Source organism: Pleurodeles waltl, chromosome 5 (assembly GCF_031143425.1).
Source record: "Pleurodeles waltl isolate 20211129_DDA chromosome 5, aPleWal1.hap1.20221129, whole genome shotgun sequence".
In the NCBI taxonomy this organism is placed as follows: Eukaryota; Metazoa; Chordata; class Amphibia; order Caudata; family Salamandridae; genus Pleurodeles; species Pleurodeles waltl.
In genome coordinates, this window is record NC_090444.1 from 657219709 (window position 1) to 657239339 (window position 19631).

General features: G+C 41.5%; 1 protein-coding gene across 1 annotated transcript in view; it reads right to left on the bottom strand.

Moving 5' to 3' along the window:
- The window catches only part of LAMA4 (laminin subunit alpha 4), a 557086-nt gene that overhangs the window by 344051 nt on the left and 193404 nt on the right, over window positions 1-19631 (bottom strand). Inside the window, exons 5-7 of the mRNA XM_069234539.1 lie at window positions 17418-17632; window positions 9029-9129; window positions 5782-5962 (exon numbers count right to left, since the gene is read on the bottom strand). Coding sequence (XP_069090640.1) covers window positions 5782-5962; window positions 9029-9129; window positions 17418-17632 — 497 coding nt within the window. The remainder of the gene's footprint in view (window positions 1-5781; window positions 5963-9028; window positions 9130-17417; window positions 17633-19631) is intronic.

Sequence of the window (19631 nt, forward strand, 5' to 3'; positions counted from 1 at the left end):
AGCTGAAAATACCATTTCATAACTCCTTAGGGAGCATTTGGATTGTCAAGAATGGCAGGAAAAGTTGCATTAACGTACCTCTGATATTATTGTTTGTCCCGATATGAATTATTATTTGGGCAAAGAAAAAGACGGGACATTTGCTCATCCGTATTCCCGAAAAATCAAAAGAAATGCCTCTTGTTTACCCTGTATATTACAATCTCACAGCAACTACCAGTTGAATAATGCACAACACACATTCTTCAAGCTGTCATTGTTTCCATGTGCTCTGCGCACTGCAGCGTTTTCCATTAGTGGCCTTAGACCGCTTGATAAAAGCCTCTTCCCTTGTACTTGGTCTGTCTGTCTGTATTGATTGTCAAGGAAGCTTTTCATACAAAGATGATGCCACTTTATCCTCCATAGTCAGTGTGCTTAAATCGTGCTGTTAGAAAGAAGGCGATATTGACAACGCTCGGCCCCTCTTGGCACTTACTGTAAATACTGAAGTGGGCCTGTGCTCTTGGCCTCGCAGACATAATGTAAACAGCATTTTCAAGCTGGAGTACATTATCTGAGTTTATCCCTGTAAGCATCAATGGAAGACAAGTAGGAAAATGTCATGGTTGCATTTTTGGTTGAATTGCTGTTTTATTGTGTCTAATTATTTGGCTCACAGTTCTTTTGGCTGTTTATTCATTATGCTTGGATGAATAAATGTGGTTCCGAATGTATAGTATTTAATTATTTTGCAGAGTAAGAAAACATACTTTAACTTTTTGTTCCTCTGCCAACAGTATGGAGTTTCGAAATGAAGAACTGGGGGCATTTGGCACAACAAAATGCCACAGCTTGTTATCATTTGCACAGTTAATAGCCCTCCTTTCGAAAGGCCGAGTTATTGATTTTGAAATTATAGCACATATGCGCATGCGTCAAGATACAATTTTGAGACATAGTCTCTGTTGGAAATTACCATCTTTTACATGATATTCCCCCAGATCTTTGCCTTATTTGCCAGAACCCGTTTTTGTTGGCTTTAGGACACTTTCTAATCATTGGTAAAGTGTTTGTGCTCTCCCTTGAAAACATGATAAAATTAGTATACACTTATTATACATCTGCTTGGTATATTTATTTTACTAATAAGTCCCTAGTATATAGCACTACCTGTACACATGGTCTGTAAATTAAATACTACTTGAGGACTGTGGCACTCATTGTGCTATCCACTAAACTAGCACTGTAAAACATGTCTCAGGCCTACCATTGCAAACTGAAGTGCAGTTTAAAACTGCCATTTTCACTAGAGGTGGGTAGTAAGCTCTGCTCTGCCGGCAGAGTTCGTGTGGAGTTTGGCAGAAATTCCGGCAACTGCCGTATGGCAGCGTTTACCGGGTGCCCACCCCTAAAATAATCCTATCTGCTGGCTCTGTGAATCTGCTGATAATGGTACCACTGATACAATCTGTCCTTGTTGCTGTAGTAAAGTTACTAATTACCAATATTCATGGTCTGTGCAGAATCGGAGGTCATCAAAATCAACCGATCACTCTGGCAAAGGCTTGGAAACCCCAAGCATTCTTACTGAGAGTCTCAAACGCAAAGGTATGGGTTTTAGACATGGCTATGGCCTGGAGAACCATGCCGGATGCACTGAGCATGTTTTTATTTTTGTGGTCCAACTGAGTAATAATAGTGACACTCGCTGTCTGTTTCTCATCAGGAAAGCAGTCATTTAAATGAAGAGGGGCATTTTTATCTGTTTGCACACAAGGGAAGCCAGGGTCGGTGAGGCGGTGGCACCTTTTGATCTATCTGTAATGCAATGGAGATTTAAGTTGTCATTACCATTAGAAACTCAAAATAAAAAAGCGTCATTAGTATTTAAAATCATCAATTCCGGAGAATTGTTGAAGTTTTTAAGTAACTCTGCCAAATTCCGTGGAGTGAAACTCTGCGAGTTCCACCCACCCAAAATTAGTTACCTGGCAAAATAAACCTTTTACCAGGCCTAAACTTTTATTTTTAATACTTATAAGCCATATCCAAGGTAGGCCATAGATGCTCATAGGGCAGGGAGCATGGCATTTAAAAAGTAAGATATGTATATTCAAAGTTTTACATGTCCTGGTAGTGAATACGCTCCAAAGTTGTTTTTACAATGTTGCTAGGCTGACTATTCCATAGAGAAGCTGTGGGTTACATTATAACTTATAATAATGCATATTTTTTATTTTAGGACTAACTAAAACATGATTCAAGGGCTCATTTAACAGGAATTTAAAATCTAACATAACCACAGATTTTAAATAACTATTTTGAAAATGTCATTTTTAGAAAGTTGACATTTTGCTGCCTAAGTCAAAAGTGCCTTTCGGTCAGTGCCGAGGGTCACCGGACTGTTAATGGCTTTCTAGTGGTGTGATATCTGTTGCTCTTAGACAGTGAACAAAGGACCTGGGTGTAGGGAGGTGTGGGTCCTCCGATCAAGATGGCTGGCAAGAAGCTGTGTTCCTGCCCTGATTGTACTTCAAAGGGTAGCTCAGGGGCGACTACCCTGCCACTGGTAGATACAGCTCTCATCTGGACCTGCCTGCTCTTTGTTTCACTGTCAGGCTAAAATCAAACCCAGGGGAAAGAGATGAACTGACCAGAGCCAGATTTGGAGGTAGACAGAGGGTGTTCCCCACTCACAAGCTAGCACTGGGCATAAGGATGCCTTTCCAAGACACTCTCCTCAGGACACTACTGGACCTGTGAAAACTCAGAAGGATTTTTCTGCTGTTCGAAGTATGAAGAAGACTAGATCTGCTTGCCTTGAGCCCAGGACATGAGAAGTGACTCCAAAGGTCAGGTAGCTGACCTACTGTGTTAAACCAACTGGACTTGAACTGGTCCACTCTGCTGGCCCCTGTGGGAGTGAGTCCTAACTCCTAACTGCTGTCCTCAAGGACCTGGACTGTTGGCTGAAGTTACAGTGCACCTCTCTCTACCTAACTCAAGGTGTCACCAGATCCAACGCAGAGCAATACAGACCCCCATAGAGCCATGCAGCCCCTAATCAAAAGCTTCACTGGATCTGACGATGAGGGTGGTATGGCCCTGAAGAGCTGCACAGCCCCCAACTGAAAGCTTCACCGGATTCAATGCAGAGTGGCACCCAATTGTGCAGAAGCCGTGGAGCTTCTAAATGAAGGCCTCGCAGAGCCTTACTGTGTAGCTCCGGTCTGAAAGCTTCACTGGATTTGATGCCAAGCGGCTCTGAGCTTTGCAGAGCAGCACAGTGCATATCCCACATCGAAGATAAATCTTTCAGAGGGGCAAACCTGGTTCTATGTTTGGCCCACACTCCATCATGGTCAGCCTGAACATGTGACTTTGTCCAGTCCTGCACAACCAGATACCCAGAGTAGGCGGTCACGCCTTTTGGTACAGTTTTGAACCTAAAACATGTACACATTTATAACTCTGGTTTTCAAATGATTTGATTTTTGTTGCTTGGTGTCAATTTTTTCATTACATAATATCTATTTTTGTCTAAATTGGTTTGAATTATTTCTTGTGCTGTGTTTTCACTTTATTACTGTTTGTGTACTGCATAAATACTTCACACATTGCCTCTAAGTTCAGACTGACTGCTTTGTGCCAAGCTACCAGAGGGTTCAGCAAAGGTTTATTTAGTGACTTTAGCGACTCTCTCTGTCAAGGATTGTGATTATTATTTTAAATGGGTTCTCATCCCCTTCAACAAATAATCAAAATTCTTTAAGTTTCTATTAAGGAATACCCACTCAAAAATGGCCGGTGATGTGCACACATGCATCATTATATATATGCCCATTTGTCATTTCATGTGCATATTTATGTGTGCACACACATTCACCATCACATGTGTATGCTCATACATTATAACTTCTACATCACATGTGCATGCTCTTACATTGTGACAGGCTGCCATTTGTTATTTTCCATTATAAAGTGGTAGATTGCCATGTTAAACCGGTAAATGATCATGTAAAAAAATGTAAATAAAGTGCAAGTGCATGCAAAGCACAAAAATCTATGCGTGTGGCCAAGCAACACCATGCATGCAGCAGCCGTTGCCTAGCAAAAAAAAAAAAAAAAAAAAAATATATATATATATATATATATATATAGTCACTTACAAAACAAAGGCTACAGGACGTTAAAGTTGAGTTCTGAATTTACTCGTACAAAACCTTAGAAATTCCCCAGACCCCTTATTTAAATATAGCCCCAGAGAGGTGGTGGTCTCCGGGGCTGCGGGGTGGCCGGGTGACCCACCCGCACTTAATTAATTATTATCCCTTGGGAGGTGGCAGTCCCTAGGGCTGCAGGAGGCCCCGCAGCCCCGCACTCTTTTTAGTTTAAAGGCATGGGGAAGTAGTGGTCCCTGGGGGTGAAAGAGGGGGGCGGGCAGCCCCCAGATTTCACTGTATGATTAGCCCTGGGGCGGTGGCAGTCCCTGGGGCTTGAGCAAGCCCAGGAGGGGGCCCCAAGCTCCCCCCTCCTTATTTTTGACATGCTCCTGGGACCTGGCCTACCTGGGGCTTCATAAAAAAAAGTGCGGGAGCCTGTACTTTTTTTTTGCTGTGCATTTGTGGATCCCCAGAGAATTTGGAGTAAAAATTAAAAAAAATGCTTTTCTTGCCTGGGGTAGGGCAGTCCATCCCATGTCCCGCTTTCTTTTTTTACTCTTTTTTTGTGGGACTCGGCTGAAGCCAAGACCCAAGATGGCTGCCAACATTCCTGGTTGAAATGTTGGCATCCAATCCGGGATCTGCACTTCCTTGCACAAGCTTGCTACTATTTGTAAACCCTTGTGCCTCTAGATGTACATATTTCTTTATCCTTTAATATCCCAAAAAATACTTAACAGATGTACGCGAAATAACAAAAAGCACTATTTCGGGACCAAGAGCTACCTTTCTGCCAAATTTGGTGAAATTCCGTCCAGCGATTCAGGCTGCAGTCGCATCTAAAATCCCTATGGGAATTCTAATAGGAAACACACTTTTTTTATACCCCTTTTTCTTGGCCCCCGCTTGACAGATCACCCCAAATCTTCCAATGTACAACAACATTCTCAGGAACACTTTTCTTTGAAAATTTTGTGAAGATTCATTAAACGGTGCCAAAGATGTAGGCAAGTCCAAAAGCGCTTTTTCAGTGGAAACGTGGTCCTAACTATAACTACCTACTGGTGATCACCAGTCCAAAAGCGCTTTTTCAGTAGAAATGTGGTCCTAACTATAACTACCTACTGGTGATCACCAGTAACTAATATATATATATATATATATATATATATATATATATATATATATATAAATATATAAAGAGAGAGAGAGAGAGAGATAGATAGATATGATATAGATATAGATATATATATATATATTTTACATGAGGAACAAGGGAGTGGGGGAGGGGAAATGACAAGAGTGTGCACTGGGAAGAAAGACGAAAATGTGGGGAGAGAGAGCAGGGAACACATTCACTCCGATGGTGTGTTGAATTTAAACTAAAATATGACCATTAGAATTCAGTGGAATGAATGACAGAATTTTTCCAAACATAACAATAATGCTGAGTGGAATAATCACAAGGAGAGGACGAAAAGCCCTCAACTCAGGAGACAATCTGAGAAAGGCAACAAAGCTATCCATTTATGAGCAAGGGGCTAATCCAATGTCCATTATGAGTAGATGTTATTTACAGGAAACAATATGTCTGCCTGCAGACAGTCTTAGTCAAGACCTAAATATCTTAACTTACTCTGGCATCCTGAGGGCCCATAATTCCAAAACCCAGACTGACATCGCTCGCAGTAAACTCCACCAGCTCCAGGCTGGCAGCGACATCGTTGAGTTATAGGATCACAAATGTTATCCTGGGAAGCAGGCCCACATGTACACTTTTGGCATCCTGTGCACTTGTCATATCCAAAATAACCAATCTGGAGAAAAAAAAAGATGCTGTGTAAGTGTTCATGCTTAAAGATATCATGATCATCAAAAATAAACTATGCCACTAGAATGAATTGTATTCAGCTCTGATTGAAAAATACAAGTTTATAAATTGTAGGCCACCGTTTGCCGTTTCACTGAGTATGTTGACTACTGGGTCTTTCAGCACCTCTGGTAAGGTTACACTGTGACCTCATTCAAAACTTCTGAAGTGGGAGCCAATAATATTTCAGAATACCCTTGGCCTATCTCTGCGGACTGCTGGCCATACAGTTTTGTAGAAACTTATTTATAGCACATCATTTTTTTGCTGCTTTTCCATCTCCACTCCCCCTGCCACATAAAATGCTCCTTAATCTGAGGCCAATTGTACCTTGAGGCCTGCATTGGTCAGAGGAGTTGCCCAGAGACAAATCACAGTAAATGTATTCAAGGACCTGCGTACATCTTTTAACTATAAATATTTTGCCTACATACTGAATACCATAGACGCTCTCAGAGCTCTACACCTATGGTGGTGGTTTGTGAAATTCACCTACCACATTGCATAAAAATAAGTTAATAGCACAAACGTCTTTATTTTTATCCATCCATTTACATTTTTTCAATATCAACTTCACAGAAAAACTTTGCGCATACTTCATCCATAAAAAATACATCACAATGCGTTTCATGTTTACGTACATTAAGGAACAAACTTTGGAGCTTTGAATCAGCAGGTGGTTACAGCTGAGCCAACCCCGCAGAATAAGGGGATTGGGGTTTTATTCCCAGTCCTGATTATGTAATTACCCCAAGAGACTTTCATACTGTTTTCTGATTTTGGGAACTTGACCGACATTATACTTTGCAGCTGTCAAGAACTGATAATATTTTAAGGACAGATTTTTCAGTTTCAGTGCCTAGTAAAGATATAACAGCAAACCGTGGCATTTCACCTACTTATGTCACAGAAGACCAACATCTGCCCTCCTAGCCTGCCACTGAGGTATCTGAACAATGGACCTGGAGTGGGGGCTTATGGGGGAATTCATGTGCTCAACAACTGCCATATTCAGTGACAGTTATTGACGTGGGACGCATCCCAGTGCCAGCCCAGTGAAAAGAAAGTGAATTTCCAACATGGCTGTTTTGTAGCTATCTTCGTGTATTTTTCAAGTCACGATCGCTTCAGTGAAACAGGGGACTTCAATTTGTGTGAAGAGCCTTACTGTGGTCTGGTAAACTGGCCTCAAAGCTCAAAACATTTAAAAAAACACATGGGAGAACATAAGGCTCAATCACGGTTCCCCATACACGCTCGTGTTCCTCATCATTTGTCTGCTCTGGCTTCCTATCCTTGCTCGAATAACAACCAAATCCACGTGTATTGTTTATCGAGTCTTCCGCAACTCTGACCGTCTTCCTCTCCAAGAAAGCATCACGTTTACTATTGCTTTGAATCATTTATTGTATAATCTGAGTGTTGCAGATTTGTTTAACTGTAAAAAAATGAGAGTAATGAGAGTAAGATTTTAGAAAAAACGCTATGGGTCTGATTCACAAACTGCACTTTTTAGTATGTGGATGTAGTAATACAGTAGTACTATAAAACGTACCACACAGTGCTATTCGGAAACCGCAATGTTGTTGTAACTTATACCTATTTAGTAACGTACACATGTAACTTACACTCCTGTAGTGTACTTAACATAAATAATATTTGTAATATTAATTTTGAGTTAAATATTTTTTTTCAGATTTTCCACATACTTGGCAATGTGGAGATATCTGCCGCAACCGCAGAGCCTCCCTTTTGTAAACTATAATGAAAATAAAAAAACGTATTTAATTAAAAAATAAATACTAAAAATATTTTTATGTTAAATATGAATGTAAATTCATGTTATGCATCTACTTTAAATGTAGAACAAAATAGAAAAATGCTATAGAATATTTAATTAATTTAATCCTTTTTTAATTAAACCTTTAATTAGAAGAACTATATTAAATAAAAAAAATATTTTTCTGGAGTATAAATTAAAACAACAAACACACACCCAAAGAAAAATATGTGAAATGTGCAAAAATAATTAATAAAAGTAATATTTAGATTCAATCAACATGAATATAATTATATTCAATAAAAGTTAATGTTACATTCTGTTTTAAATAAATTAAAAATAGGTTAATAAATATTTTATAATTAAATAATAAATATGTATTCTGTTAATTTTTTAACATTAATTTGTTTTGTAGTATGTTTGTGACTATTGTATATTTGTAACTATTTTAGTCTAATTTTATTTAGCAATATTTCCTATGGATTTTTTTTTTAACTCTCTACCTCCATTATTTTCTATGGGTGGGAGTACCAGTGGTTGGTGATGTGTAATGCTGGATTTACTACAAAAGTGTAATGCACACATGTAAGTTACTAAAATAAAACTGTACAAAAGTGAAGTTTGTGAATACTGAAAAGTTGTAAATTTACTCAAATATGTAAACATACTCAAAAGTGTAAGTTACCTTTGTAAATGAGGCCCAAAGTGTGCAAACACACATTTTAATGGTGGTCGATGTTATTCTGCTCCTTCAGATTGTTTTACACACCAATAACCATGCTTGTTCTATATGTTTAGTTATTTAAATAATCTTGTTTATATTATTTTGAGTCTTTAATTGCTGAACTTTGCATACTGCTTTTTCCTGTGTACTGTTCCTACTTGAGCTATATATTACTTTTGCTCACTATTGTGTGCCACTGTATTTTTTCATCAATAATACTTTTGTTCAGGCTTTTCTCAGTTCTGCCCTTAATCTGTACTCACTACAACTCTGATGGTCCGTGTGACTTATCTAAGAAGCCATTTATTAGACATTACATGAAATACTTGAAGGCCACTTTATAAGACAGGATTAAATCAGCCAACCCATTCTTTAAGGAAGAAATGTCCACACATTCAACGTGTGAGAGATAACTCATGCTTATATTTCATTTGCCAGTTCAGCAGTTGGTTTCTTTCTTTCACTGTGATAACTATATTAATGCATACACAATAAACTGAAACGTGTACCTCACAGCGGTCACAGAGTGGCCCCGTTACTCCTTTCTTGCAGCGACATATCCCACTGATATCATCACAGGACTCTGTGCCACAGTTCTTACAGTGGCAATCTGAAATTACAGAAGCGGAATCCAGAGAGGCAATGAGCAATTTGACATACATGGAAGCGCCCACAATGCAATACAACACAAAACATTTATCAAACAGTAATACATCAGGCATCATGCAGAGGTCTAACCAGGGCCACTGTGTTGTGAAGCATGTGTCAGCATTAAAATAAACATAAACTAAAAGAAGAACCTCGTGTCACATATATAATAAAGGGGATGTGCAGGGGGTTCTCGCCATGTGTTTAGTGGAAGATAAGTAGTATCTTAGTAATCCTGTTGCAAACTCCAATTGGGGTTACTTTTGCCTACTGCACCTGCTTGATATTGTTGACACGTTTTGACCCCTAACAACGTATGTTTCAGTGTTTGGCCTAAATATAATTATATATATGTAAAACACAATTACAGTATAGTGGCAAGCTATGTGTTAAGGTAAAAAAAAATGATTGGTGACACCAAAGTACCTTAGTCTTTTGTGAAGGAATGACTTTTGTTCATTCGGTCAGATCATCATACAGTGGCTTTCAAGAGTCTGTGAACGAATTTAGTCATTGTGGCATAGTGGATACCACCGTTGCTGTAAATTTCAGTTCCTCAGTTTACCTTAGCTGTTAGTTGTTTGTGGATTGCTCAAAAGTGGCAATTTATTGGACACAAATTTGTGTCTTTTGTCTCAATTCCATGTCCGGCATTAGTGAGCTTTCATTCCAGAATGTGATGCCAAGATGTGGCGCCTGCTGTGCAGTAAATCATTTTGATTGGAATGAAAGCTCACATGCTGATCTTGCTATCAATGTTAAATAAAGATGTGAGGTGATAGGATGTATGATTGGTCAGGTTTTAGACTTTTTTTTATAAAAGCTGGGATTCTTGCGTGCATCCTTGACAGAAAAATTGCCTCCCATCAAGACATTCTGTCTCTTGTCAGAAAGCAGTGAAGCAAGATCAGCATATACATTTTTATATAGTTTGGCTGTAATGCCATCCTTACCAAGTATGTATTATTAGGGAGAAGCCTGATAAGAGATATTAACTTGCCTTATGTGAAGAGCAATACCAATAACGTTGGTCCTTTATCTGTATTAAAAAGCTATGCAAAGTGAAGATAAGCATGGTTCCATCTCCAAAGTACTATTTTAGCCTTTGCTGTCCTCGTGCTTATGTTCATAATTGTTGGAAATGGGTTATTAGTTATGTGGTCAGCACAAGTTATAGTTTCTCAGTTGTTCTCAGTGGAACCCAAACACCCGTTGTAGCCCTTGACTCTCACAGGGTAGCGAGGTGGAGCAGTCTAAGGCCTCCTCAAGGCAGGGGGTGTGAGCAAGTAATCACTAATCAATGGCGTGCAATAAAAACACTCAATAAATGATTGTCCATTCAGCACTTTTTCTTTAGACAAAGGAGAAGTACATTTATTGCACACACTACTAAATACTATGCAGTAATTCACAAATATACAATGGCAGGTGGAACATACCATAGATGACATTGTGTAATCACTGGTGACCCCCCTAGAGGGTTCACCCAAACATATCAAGTGAGTTCAAACCGTCATGTTGTAATATTGATGTTACTTTTGCATGAATCACAGTCACAATTTTGATCAATAAAACATATACAATCATTCTGAAAACCCAAAAAAGCATTTATCAGAAATAACCTAGGAGCCATATTTAGCAGGATTTGGTGTAGGGCAGGAATGCCCTATATTTATGCAATGTGGTGCCTTCCTGTTCTTTCCCCTTGCACAGGCCACTGTTTCATCAGCCTACCACCAATTCAGGAACCCTTGCACCATGGCGCAAGGGTGCCTGTGTCGTCCACAGGATTGTTTTTGTGCAGGAAGGGGCACCTTTTTGCAATAATGATGGATCAATAAAAATATGCAATCATCCTGAAAACCCCAAAAAACCTTTATCAGGAATAAACTTGGTGTTTGTGTATCCTTTCATATATTGGAAATTAAACTGTAATGATCAGAACAACCCCTAAACGGCATCACAGTAAAACAGCATGGTGAAAAATCATTGCAGTGTAACCATACAATCTGCCCCTAGAGGAGGTAACCACGTGAAAATAGCTTGGTGAAAAGCACTGAAGGGTAACCATTCAATCAGCCGCTAGAGAGCATAACAACATGAACAGGGCATTACACATTTGTAGGCGTTCTAGGCCTTCTAAAATTTAGCCGTAGCCAAAGCCCCTAGAGGGTGGACTACTCAGGGCTGGAGAGCAAAAGCTCTAGGTATGGAGAGCTTGAAAATGTATGTAAAAGCAGGGAAGGTGATGATTTTGGGGTCCCCCCAACTTAGGGTGAGGACTCAGAAGATGATACACAGAACAAGAGCACATTGTGCTGCACAATTTGGTGGTGGTTCCATTGTCCTAGGATCACTATATGCTGAGAAATGCTTTTTACAGAAAAGGCCTGCATTATGGGGTGATGCTCTGTAGTGCAATGAATATTAGGACAGCGGCTCTCTTGCTGCACTGGGGAGCGCTGCGTCAGTTTCCCTTCTGTGTTTTTTGTTTTGTTTCATAAAGCGGCCCTGCGCCCAAGTTTCGTTTTGGTTGGGGGTTCCTGGTCTCACCCGGGCACCTCAATTACTGCCTTTGTTGGAGGGCAGCTCGTGGAGCCCACTACCGGCTGCCCTCATGGCTCCCAAAACCAGAAACACAAACAGGTGCTGCCGTGGGAGCCAGCAACCTGCATTTGGGTCTACCCGCACCAGTGGGTAGATGTGCAATCTTTTGTGGTCGCCTCACGCTCCCCCAGACACGGGGAGCAGGGAGAGTGGAAAGAGTGGACCACGTGGGGGCAGGAGTGTGCAGCGGCACTCCTCTGCCCTCATCCTCTTTAACGGGGCTCCCCCCATAGTCAGAACTGCAGAAACCACTTATCCTTGCTACGTTGCAGTGGCCTTATCTTAAAAGGCAGACACTGGTGGTAAACACGCGCAGTACGTTTACCATGTAATTACTGTGGGTGAGACACCAGTAGTGAGACTTTCCCACAGTAAAAAGTCCAAAACCCAGGTGATCAGAAAATCAAAAAATCTGGGTGTTTTGCTGGGGCAGAACTCAGTGCAACAATAGTAATCTAAAATATGTGAGATAGTTCTAGCGTCCTCTACTATGTTACCATTTCTAATCACAATGAATTTGGCTTTTGATATTGTGTCCTGCTCTCTACTCAATGCTAGCAATAACAAGCCAGTACTCTGGTTCTGTTCATAGGCACAAATGTCATATCTTCACTGTATGTCTACATTTATCTTAAATGAAGAAAGTGCCAACAGATCTACCCCATTAACAAATTACAACAACATCCAGGGTTTTCTTAACTGCAATGTGAAATATACTGGAAAGGTGACTTTTCGATTAAGCTAAATGCTAAAGGATAATCTTGAGTATTTTTCAGCTTATTTTAGACAGTGCAGACCTGCTGCTTCGACACCTCTGAACACAGCAAAAAAGAGGAAGGCATGATGAATGCTCAGTCAGGATATATAGAAGTCTTCCTTGTCACCTGCGTGAGACTATATATATCTGTAGATAGCTTTTTAGGATGGTTTATGTATTTTTTTACTGTTTTTTTCTTAGTGATATCTATCAAGCTTCATATTGAGGGAGGAGCAGTGCTTAATTTGTGCTTGTTGTTTCCGGTGCTGAGCACCGGCACTTATTTGAGAGGGCCGGGGCTTATTCTTATGCCTCAAGCATTTGCTGCGAGCAAAAGAAATTAGAAAGTTGCAGGATGAGCTGAAGGGGCAGGGGTGACCGTAAATGGATTGAAGAGGCCCGAGATGGCTTCAGGAATACGGTGCCTCAGTATTCAGTGCTGGCAGATTTAATTACAGCAGTCTCGTGTTTAAGAGAAGGGCTTTGAGCACCGGAACCTCTTGATTTACAAATTAAGCACTGGGGAGGAGCAATATTCAGACAAGGCTGTGGTCCTTACACCAATAAATACCAGGTCCAAGGTAAACTTCCCCTGCTTTTCAATATTCTGCAAGAGGCACAATATGCTGTTTTTTTGATGGCAACAAACTGGGACTTGAAATCCGGAAGCACAGGGGAAGTCCCATAAGTGGCTTATGTATTGACCTCAAAAGGTAAATGGCCTCCCCCCAGGATTTCTTCAAGGCTAAACCTACTTTCCAAACAAAAGCATTCCTCGGATAGAGAACTATGGTTTCCAGGATGAAAAACAGCTAGTTCAGCTGTAATTTTAAACAGTTCGTAATTACTTCTATTCTTTGTCTCGCCAAATTTAGTCAAATGAGCAACTTATGGGTAGTTTATATTAAGTTCCTTAACCATAGCCTTGGATTAATTCTTTGTTCTCTCAGGGTTATAATAAAGCTCTGAATACCCCAGGCTGGTAATAGCTGTCTTTCGATATGCCAGCCATGTTATAATAGCCATAGTATCTAATGTGAAGCAGTCAGAAAAAAAAACTTGCTTCAGCCATAAAAGCAGAGGACGGAGCTAGATTTTATCTTCCAGATGCACCCAGCCCAACCTCTAAATGACACATTATATTAGGAGTGGATTGAGGGACCGATGCATCCTGCACAGGAATTTGTTTTCCACCGTTTGCAACTGTTTGGCACCAATATACCCTCAAACCCTGTGCCACAGCATGCAATTGCCACACATTCAGAATTGTAAATGTGAAGAACTTCCCTAATCGGATTATGGACTAAACTACCAGCCAATCGGAAGATTGACTCAATAGATCTCTGCAGAAACCGTCCCCTACTTTTAACCAATGGCAAGGATTCTTGCACAGTTTCTTTACTTCAATCCCAATAATTAAAAAAAGTTCTGGTTTTCAAGTCTTTTGGAGCACAACTCACTGCAAAAGACTTTTTCTAAATTTGTATTTAAGCCTAAATGTGTCATAAAAGAGCCCAATGCATCAAGTAAAATCAGAAGCCATTTGTCCAACCTTGCTATTGAGACTGCATTATTTGCAGATAAAAGCACTGGCACTGGATGGGTGTCAGGCCAGTCCTTGCGAACTTCACACAGATATTTATCTGGGCCATTTATATCCAATAAAAACAAAAAGTGTGCCATTACACATCCCTGTCGGATGGCTATACTGGATCTAATAGTCGAGGAAAGTCCTCCTTAGTACCATTGCAGATCCTAGATAAAAAGCCCATATGTTTTTGTTGCAACAAATCAATCAGTGCTTTGCCAGCACCCATTCCCTTCATAATATCCCGTTGTTTGGGATGATGAACTGTGTCAAATGCACAGGAGAGGTCCATAAAAGCCATATGAATGGAACCACTCCTGGCTTTGACATACTTCCCAACTATGAGATAAAGAATGAAGCACTGTTCCGCTGTGCCTACTCCTGTCCGAAACCAAAGTTGTACCTCTGACAGAGACGGGTTCTCAGTAGCCCAGTCCTCCAGTTTAAAGAATACAATTCTACCTAAATTCTTTAAAATGCTATCCAGTACTGATACGAGACAGTAACAACTAGTGTTGTCTATTTACCCTTTTTTAAATATTTGGGACCACAATTGCCTCCTCCCAAGGGGGACTAGAGGACCAATCTGAAGACACTCCATTCGAGCACTGGGCCTTCCTTGGAAGGCTTCTCCTAACAGCAAGCTCCACATCATGAGCATTGATAGTCTGACTGAAAGTGGCTGTCGCCCTCTGATCACAAAGAGCCACATCAATGCTTGTTTGGCCTGATTCAAGATCTACAGGATTAAACATTTTTCGTAAAATGCTCCACCCAAGTATATTCTGGAATAACGGACTCTACTTGAGCCTTTGGTAATCCCTAAAAAAAAGGGTAGTTCACCACCTTCCAGAATGCTGGGCTGTCTCTGCATGCCCAAGCCCTCTCTAGGTCTTCCCAAACCTTCTCTATAATATCTGTCTTGTGCTTCTCCTGTATTTCCTTGTAAGCCTTCTCCACAAAAGCGATCTCCACTTTATCTCATGGACGATCGCTTAGGGACATTTTATGTCTTTTATGGGCAGCAATGGCAGCATGATTAATCAAACCCGCAGCGGTTGGTCCTGAATCCTCTTATGTACATGACCAAGTTTAATTTTACTAATAGTCATTTTATCAATAAGGAGGCTCCACACTTGCGTCTGAAACTCGGCACATAAAAAGACAGATCAGTTTTGGCTGAAGGTTGGCCCAGAGTTTTAGGTGCATATTGTTGAAATATGTGAGGATCTGAGGGTTGTAAATTTGAATCCTGGTAATAACAACTCACCATTCTATTCTTCTGTATGCTCAGTATTGTTAATTTGGGTATTCAAAACATCTATCATGTTCAGCGCTGACAAATGTCCAAAATGTGGTGTGACATGCTTGAAAACAAATAAGGTGGAATTATTTTGGGCAGCTGGCTGGTGATCACCATCATTCTTGTGAATTGGTTCAGTGCATCATCTGTTCATCTGGAGTCCATGAGCAAATGATTGCTGTTAAACACATAGGCCCATACTTATACTTTGTTTGCGCCGCTTTTGTGTCATTTTCTGATGCAAAAACGGTGCAAACTTACAAAATACAGTTATATTTTGTAAGTTTGGGCCATTTTTTGCATCACAAAATGACGCAAAGGCGGCACAAACAAAGTATAAATATGGGCCATAGAGTGTACATTGCAGTAGTCAAGCCTGTTGTTTGCTGGTCCCCATATCAAATGGTTCTGTTAGAGGAGGCCAAAGATTGAAAATGTTGCATGTTACACAAATTGTGTGAAATGTTGAAAACGATTATAGAGTGAAATTTTCCAAAAGTTTTTGCTGCAGAGAATTAGTTTGAGGAGAAAAAGTTTTGTGGGAGACAGGTTACAGCAAAATGTACGTGTAAGATTGTCTCCTTGAACCAATCTCTTTCCTTATATCTTGAGTGACTATTGAACGTTTGGTATTTCGTTGTGTTCAGTTCTCCTTTCATACATAAATCTACAAACTTTCATCAACAAATAGCAGAATGTCAGTTTAAAAATTACACAATTTTATACACCTTTAGTCTAGAGTGATACCCTTTTCCCAAAAAACTCTGGAAATTCTTGTAAGAACCCAAATTGTTCCAAAAGTAATGTAGATGTTGCTGTTTAGTGCATCACAACGTGAAAATATATTCAGGGGCATATTTATACTCCGTTTGTGCCGGAATTGCGTCGTTTTTTTTGACGCAATTCCGACGCAAAACTAACTCCATATTTATACTTTGGCGTTAGACGCGTCTAGCGCCAAAGTCCATGGAGTGTGCGTCATTTTTTTGCGTGGACACCTACTTTGCGTTAATGATATGCAAGGTAGGCGTTCCCGTCTAAAAAATTGACTCCGAGGCATGTGCGTTGTATTTACACTCCCGGGCAAAATTCACGCCCGGGAGTGGGCGGGTCAAAAAAATTACGTACGGCTGCTTTTGCGCCGTTTTTTAGCGCCTGGAAAAGGCAGGCGTTAAGGGACCTGTGGGCTCTGAAGGAGCCCAGAGGTGCCCTCCCATGCCCCCAGGGACACCCCCTGTCACCCTTGCCCACCCCAGGAGGACACCCAAGGATGGAGGGACCCATCCCTGGAAACTTAAGGTAAGTTCAGGTAGGTCTTTTTTTTTTTTTTTTGGGTGGCATAGGGGGGCCTGATTTGTGCCCCCCTACATGCAACTATGCCCAATGACCATGCCCAGGGGACATAAGTCCCCTGGGCATGGCCATTGGGCAAGGGGGCATGACTCCTGTCTTTGCTAAGACAGGAGTCATTTCAATGGGGGTTGGGAGTGAAAAAAAATTACGCAAATCGGGTTGAGGCGAAAAATTTGCCTCAGCCTGACTTGCCCCATTTTTTCCCGCCCAAACTCCATATCCCCCTACGCCAGCGCTGCATGGTGTACGTCGTTTTTTTCCACGCACACCAGGCAGCGCCGGCGGCTAACACCGGCTAACGTCATTGATTAAATACGGCGCCCGCATGGCGCTTCAGAATGGCGTTAGCCGGCGCTAATTTTTTTGACGCAAGACTGCGTTAGCTCAGTTTTGCGGCAAAAAGTAGAAATATGGGCCTCAATATCTAAATATGGCATGCTATCCCTAGGTCACTCATGCACCTCTTGAGAGAGAGTCTGTCGTCGATCAGAATAATGCTCGTGCACTTTGCAAGTGCATATCTGTTGAAAGAGACTTCCAGCACCTCGAATCCCAGAATTCACAGCCGGCGCAGCACAATAAATCTCCATTCCACACTTGCCAACCAAAGCCACCAGTGTTTGTATTATAAACGCGGAGTACCTTTACAGTTGTATGGAACAGTTGCATTTCCATAAAAGCCAGGCGCACATTTCTCGCAGTTGAATCCTGTGGTGTTGCGTAAACAGTTGCGGCACTGGCCTGTGACTTCGTCACAATCTTCAACGATTAAGTTGGGGTCCGAGTTTCCACTGCAGTTACATCTTTTACAAGTGCTCCCTATTAACAAAGGGTTTCCATAGAATCCCGGTGCACATCTGAAAAAAAAACATTCAAAGAATATGAGGAAAAACATATTTTAATTGTTATTTTTCATTAGACAATATGTGCTACTCAAATATCAACGTTTTTCAGTCAAAATTCTTAAACCGTTTTGTCGTTTTGCATTACGCTTAAATAACCTTTTTCTACTGAGAAAACGTTAAGAAATTATTTACTTTTATAGTCATAAGATGTTGTTCTAACATAGAAGAAAAATATATTTTCAAAATTTCTGGAAAATGTAGGTTTTTGAAAACCTAGGGTACACCAATTGTAGCATGGGACAGAAACTGATCAAAGTTCAGCACAAGTATTGCTTTCAATGTCTCTTCGTAGGGAGCACCGAAATATGATGTCTAGAAATAGTGCATATTTTATGCAACAAAAAAAAAGAAAGAAGAAAAAACATGGGTGGTCATTCTGACCCTGGCGGTCTTTGACCGCCAGGGCGGAGGACCGCGGGAGCACCACCGACAGGCCGGCGGTGCTCCAATGGGGATTCCGACCGCGGCGGTAAAGCCGCGGTCGGACCGGCACCACTGGCGGGGTCCCGCCAGTGTACCGCGGCCCCATTGAATCCTCCGCGGCGGCGCAGCTTGCTGCACCGCCGCGGGGATTCCGACCCCCCCTACCGCCATCCAGATCCCGGCGGTCGGACCGCCGAGATCCGGATGGCGGTAGGGGGGGTCGCGGGGCCCCTGGGGGCCCCTGCAGTGCCCATGCCACTGGCATGGGCATTGCAGGGGCCCCCGTAAGAGGGCCCCTACATGTATTTCACTGTCTGCTGCGCAGACAGTGAAATACGCGACGGGTGCAACTGCACCCGTCGCACAGCTTCCACTCCGCCGGCTCGATTCCGAGCCGGCTTCATCGTGGAAGCCTCTTTCCCGCTGGGCTGGCTGGCGGTCTGAAGGCGACCGCCCGCCAGCCCAGCGGGAAAGTCAGAATTACCGCCGCGGTCTTTCGACCGCGGAACGGTAAGCTGACGGCGGGACTTTGGCGGGCGGCCTCCGCCGCCCGCCAAGGTCAGAATGAGGGCCATGATGTTGAATTGAGGGTGTTACAGAAGAACTATTGTCTGTATCCGAAGAAGATATTTTACTTCAAATTACTAAGATGTTTATTTACTTTCCACTCACTTAAGGGAACTTGTTTAGCAAAGAATTTACATTTTATTTTATTTTAATGTTTATGAACCACTACTCTACCACACAGTGCTAGTGCACACTATAACATCAACAAGAGACACAGATATGCCGGGGCTCCGCACTGGCAGTAAAAAAACAAAATTCCAAAACCAATAGGTTTGGCTTGCATTTTAAGTTATGACCTATTGGTGTTGCCAATGCTTGCTTCTAAAACTGACCTTCCCCCGATAGTGATATTCTTCACTGCATCAACGCTTTTGAGTTTTGTCCTACTGAATCTGTCACACTATCACCTCTTACAGAGATTTAAAAAAAAAAATATCCAGTTGTGAAGTGCTTACAATGGGGTAGAGCGAATAAGAGATCCATCCTGATAGTGTAGTGTTTCTAAAGTTAGGCATGGCACGTTATTGCTTCCACTCAGTCTTATTGGTCTTTTAGAGGTAAAAGCGTGTCGGAATATCTCTTTACTAACTGGCATGTAAATAACTTTACCCAAGCCGCATTGTCTTTCCAGAAGAAGGGCCAATTCAAGAATTATTATCTTTCACCTGATAGCTTGGCCAGCTTTTGTGGCAAGGAGTATTAGGTAGGAACAATGGGCCATATGTACGAAAGCTTTTTCCCATAGACACAGAATGGGTAAAATCCTTTGGTACATCTGGCCCAATATTCGCTGCAAAACTTTCAGTACTTGCCCAGAATGAGGCGGAGCGCTTTGGGGCACAATGGTGGACAGATTAATTCCCTGGTCCTGACACTGTCTCCTTCCTTCCCAAGACCCCTCATTGGATAGGGAGATCAGATACTGCACAACCCAGTTTAACGCTCAATGGGTGTTTTCAGC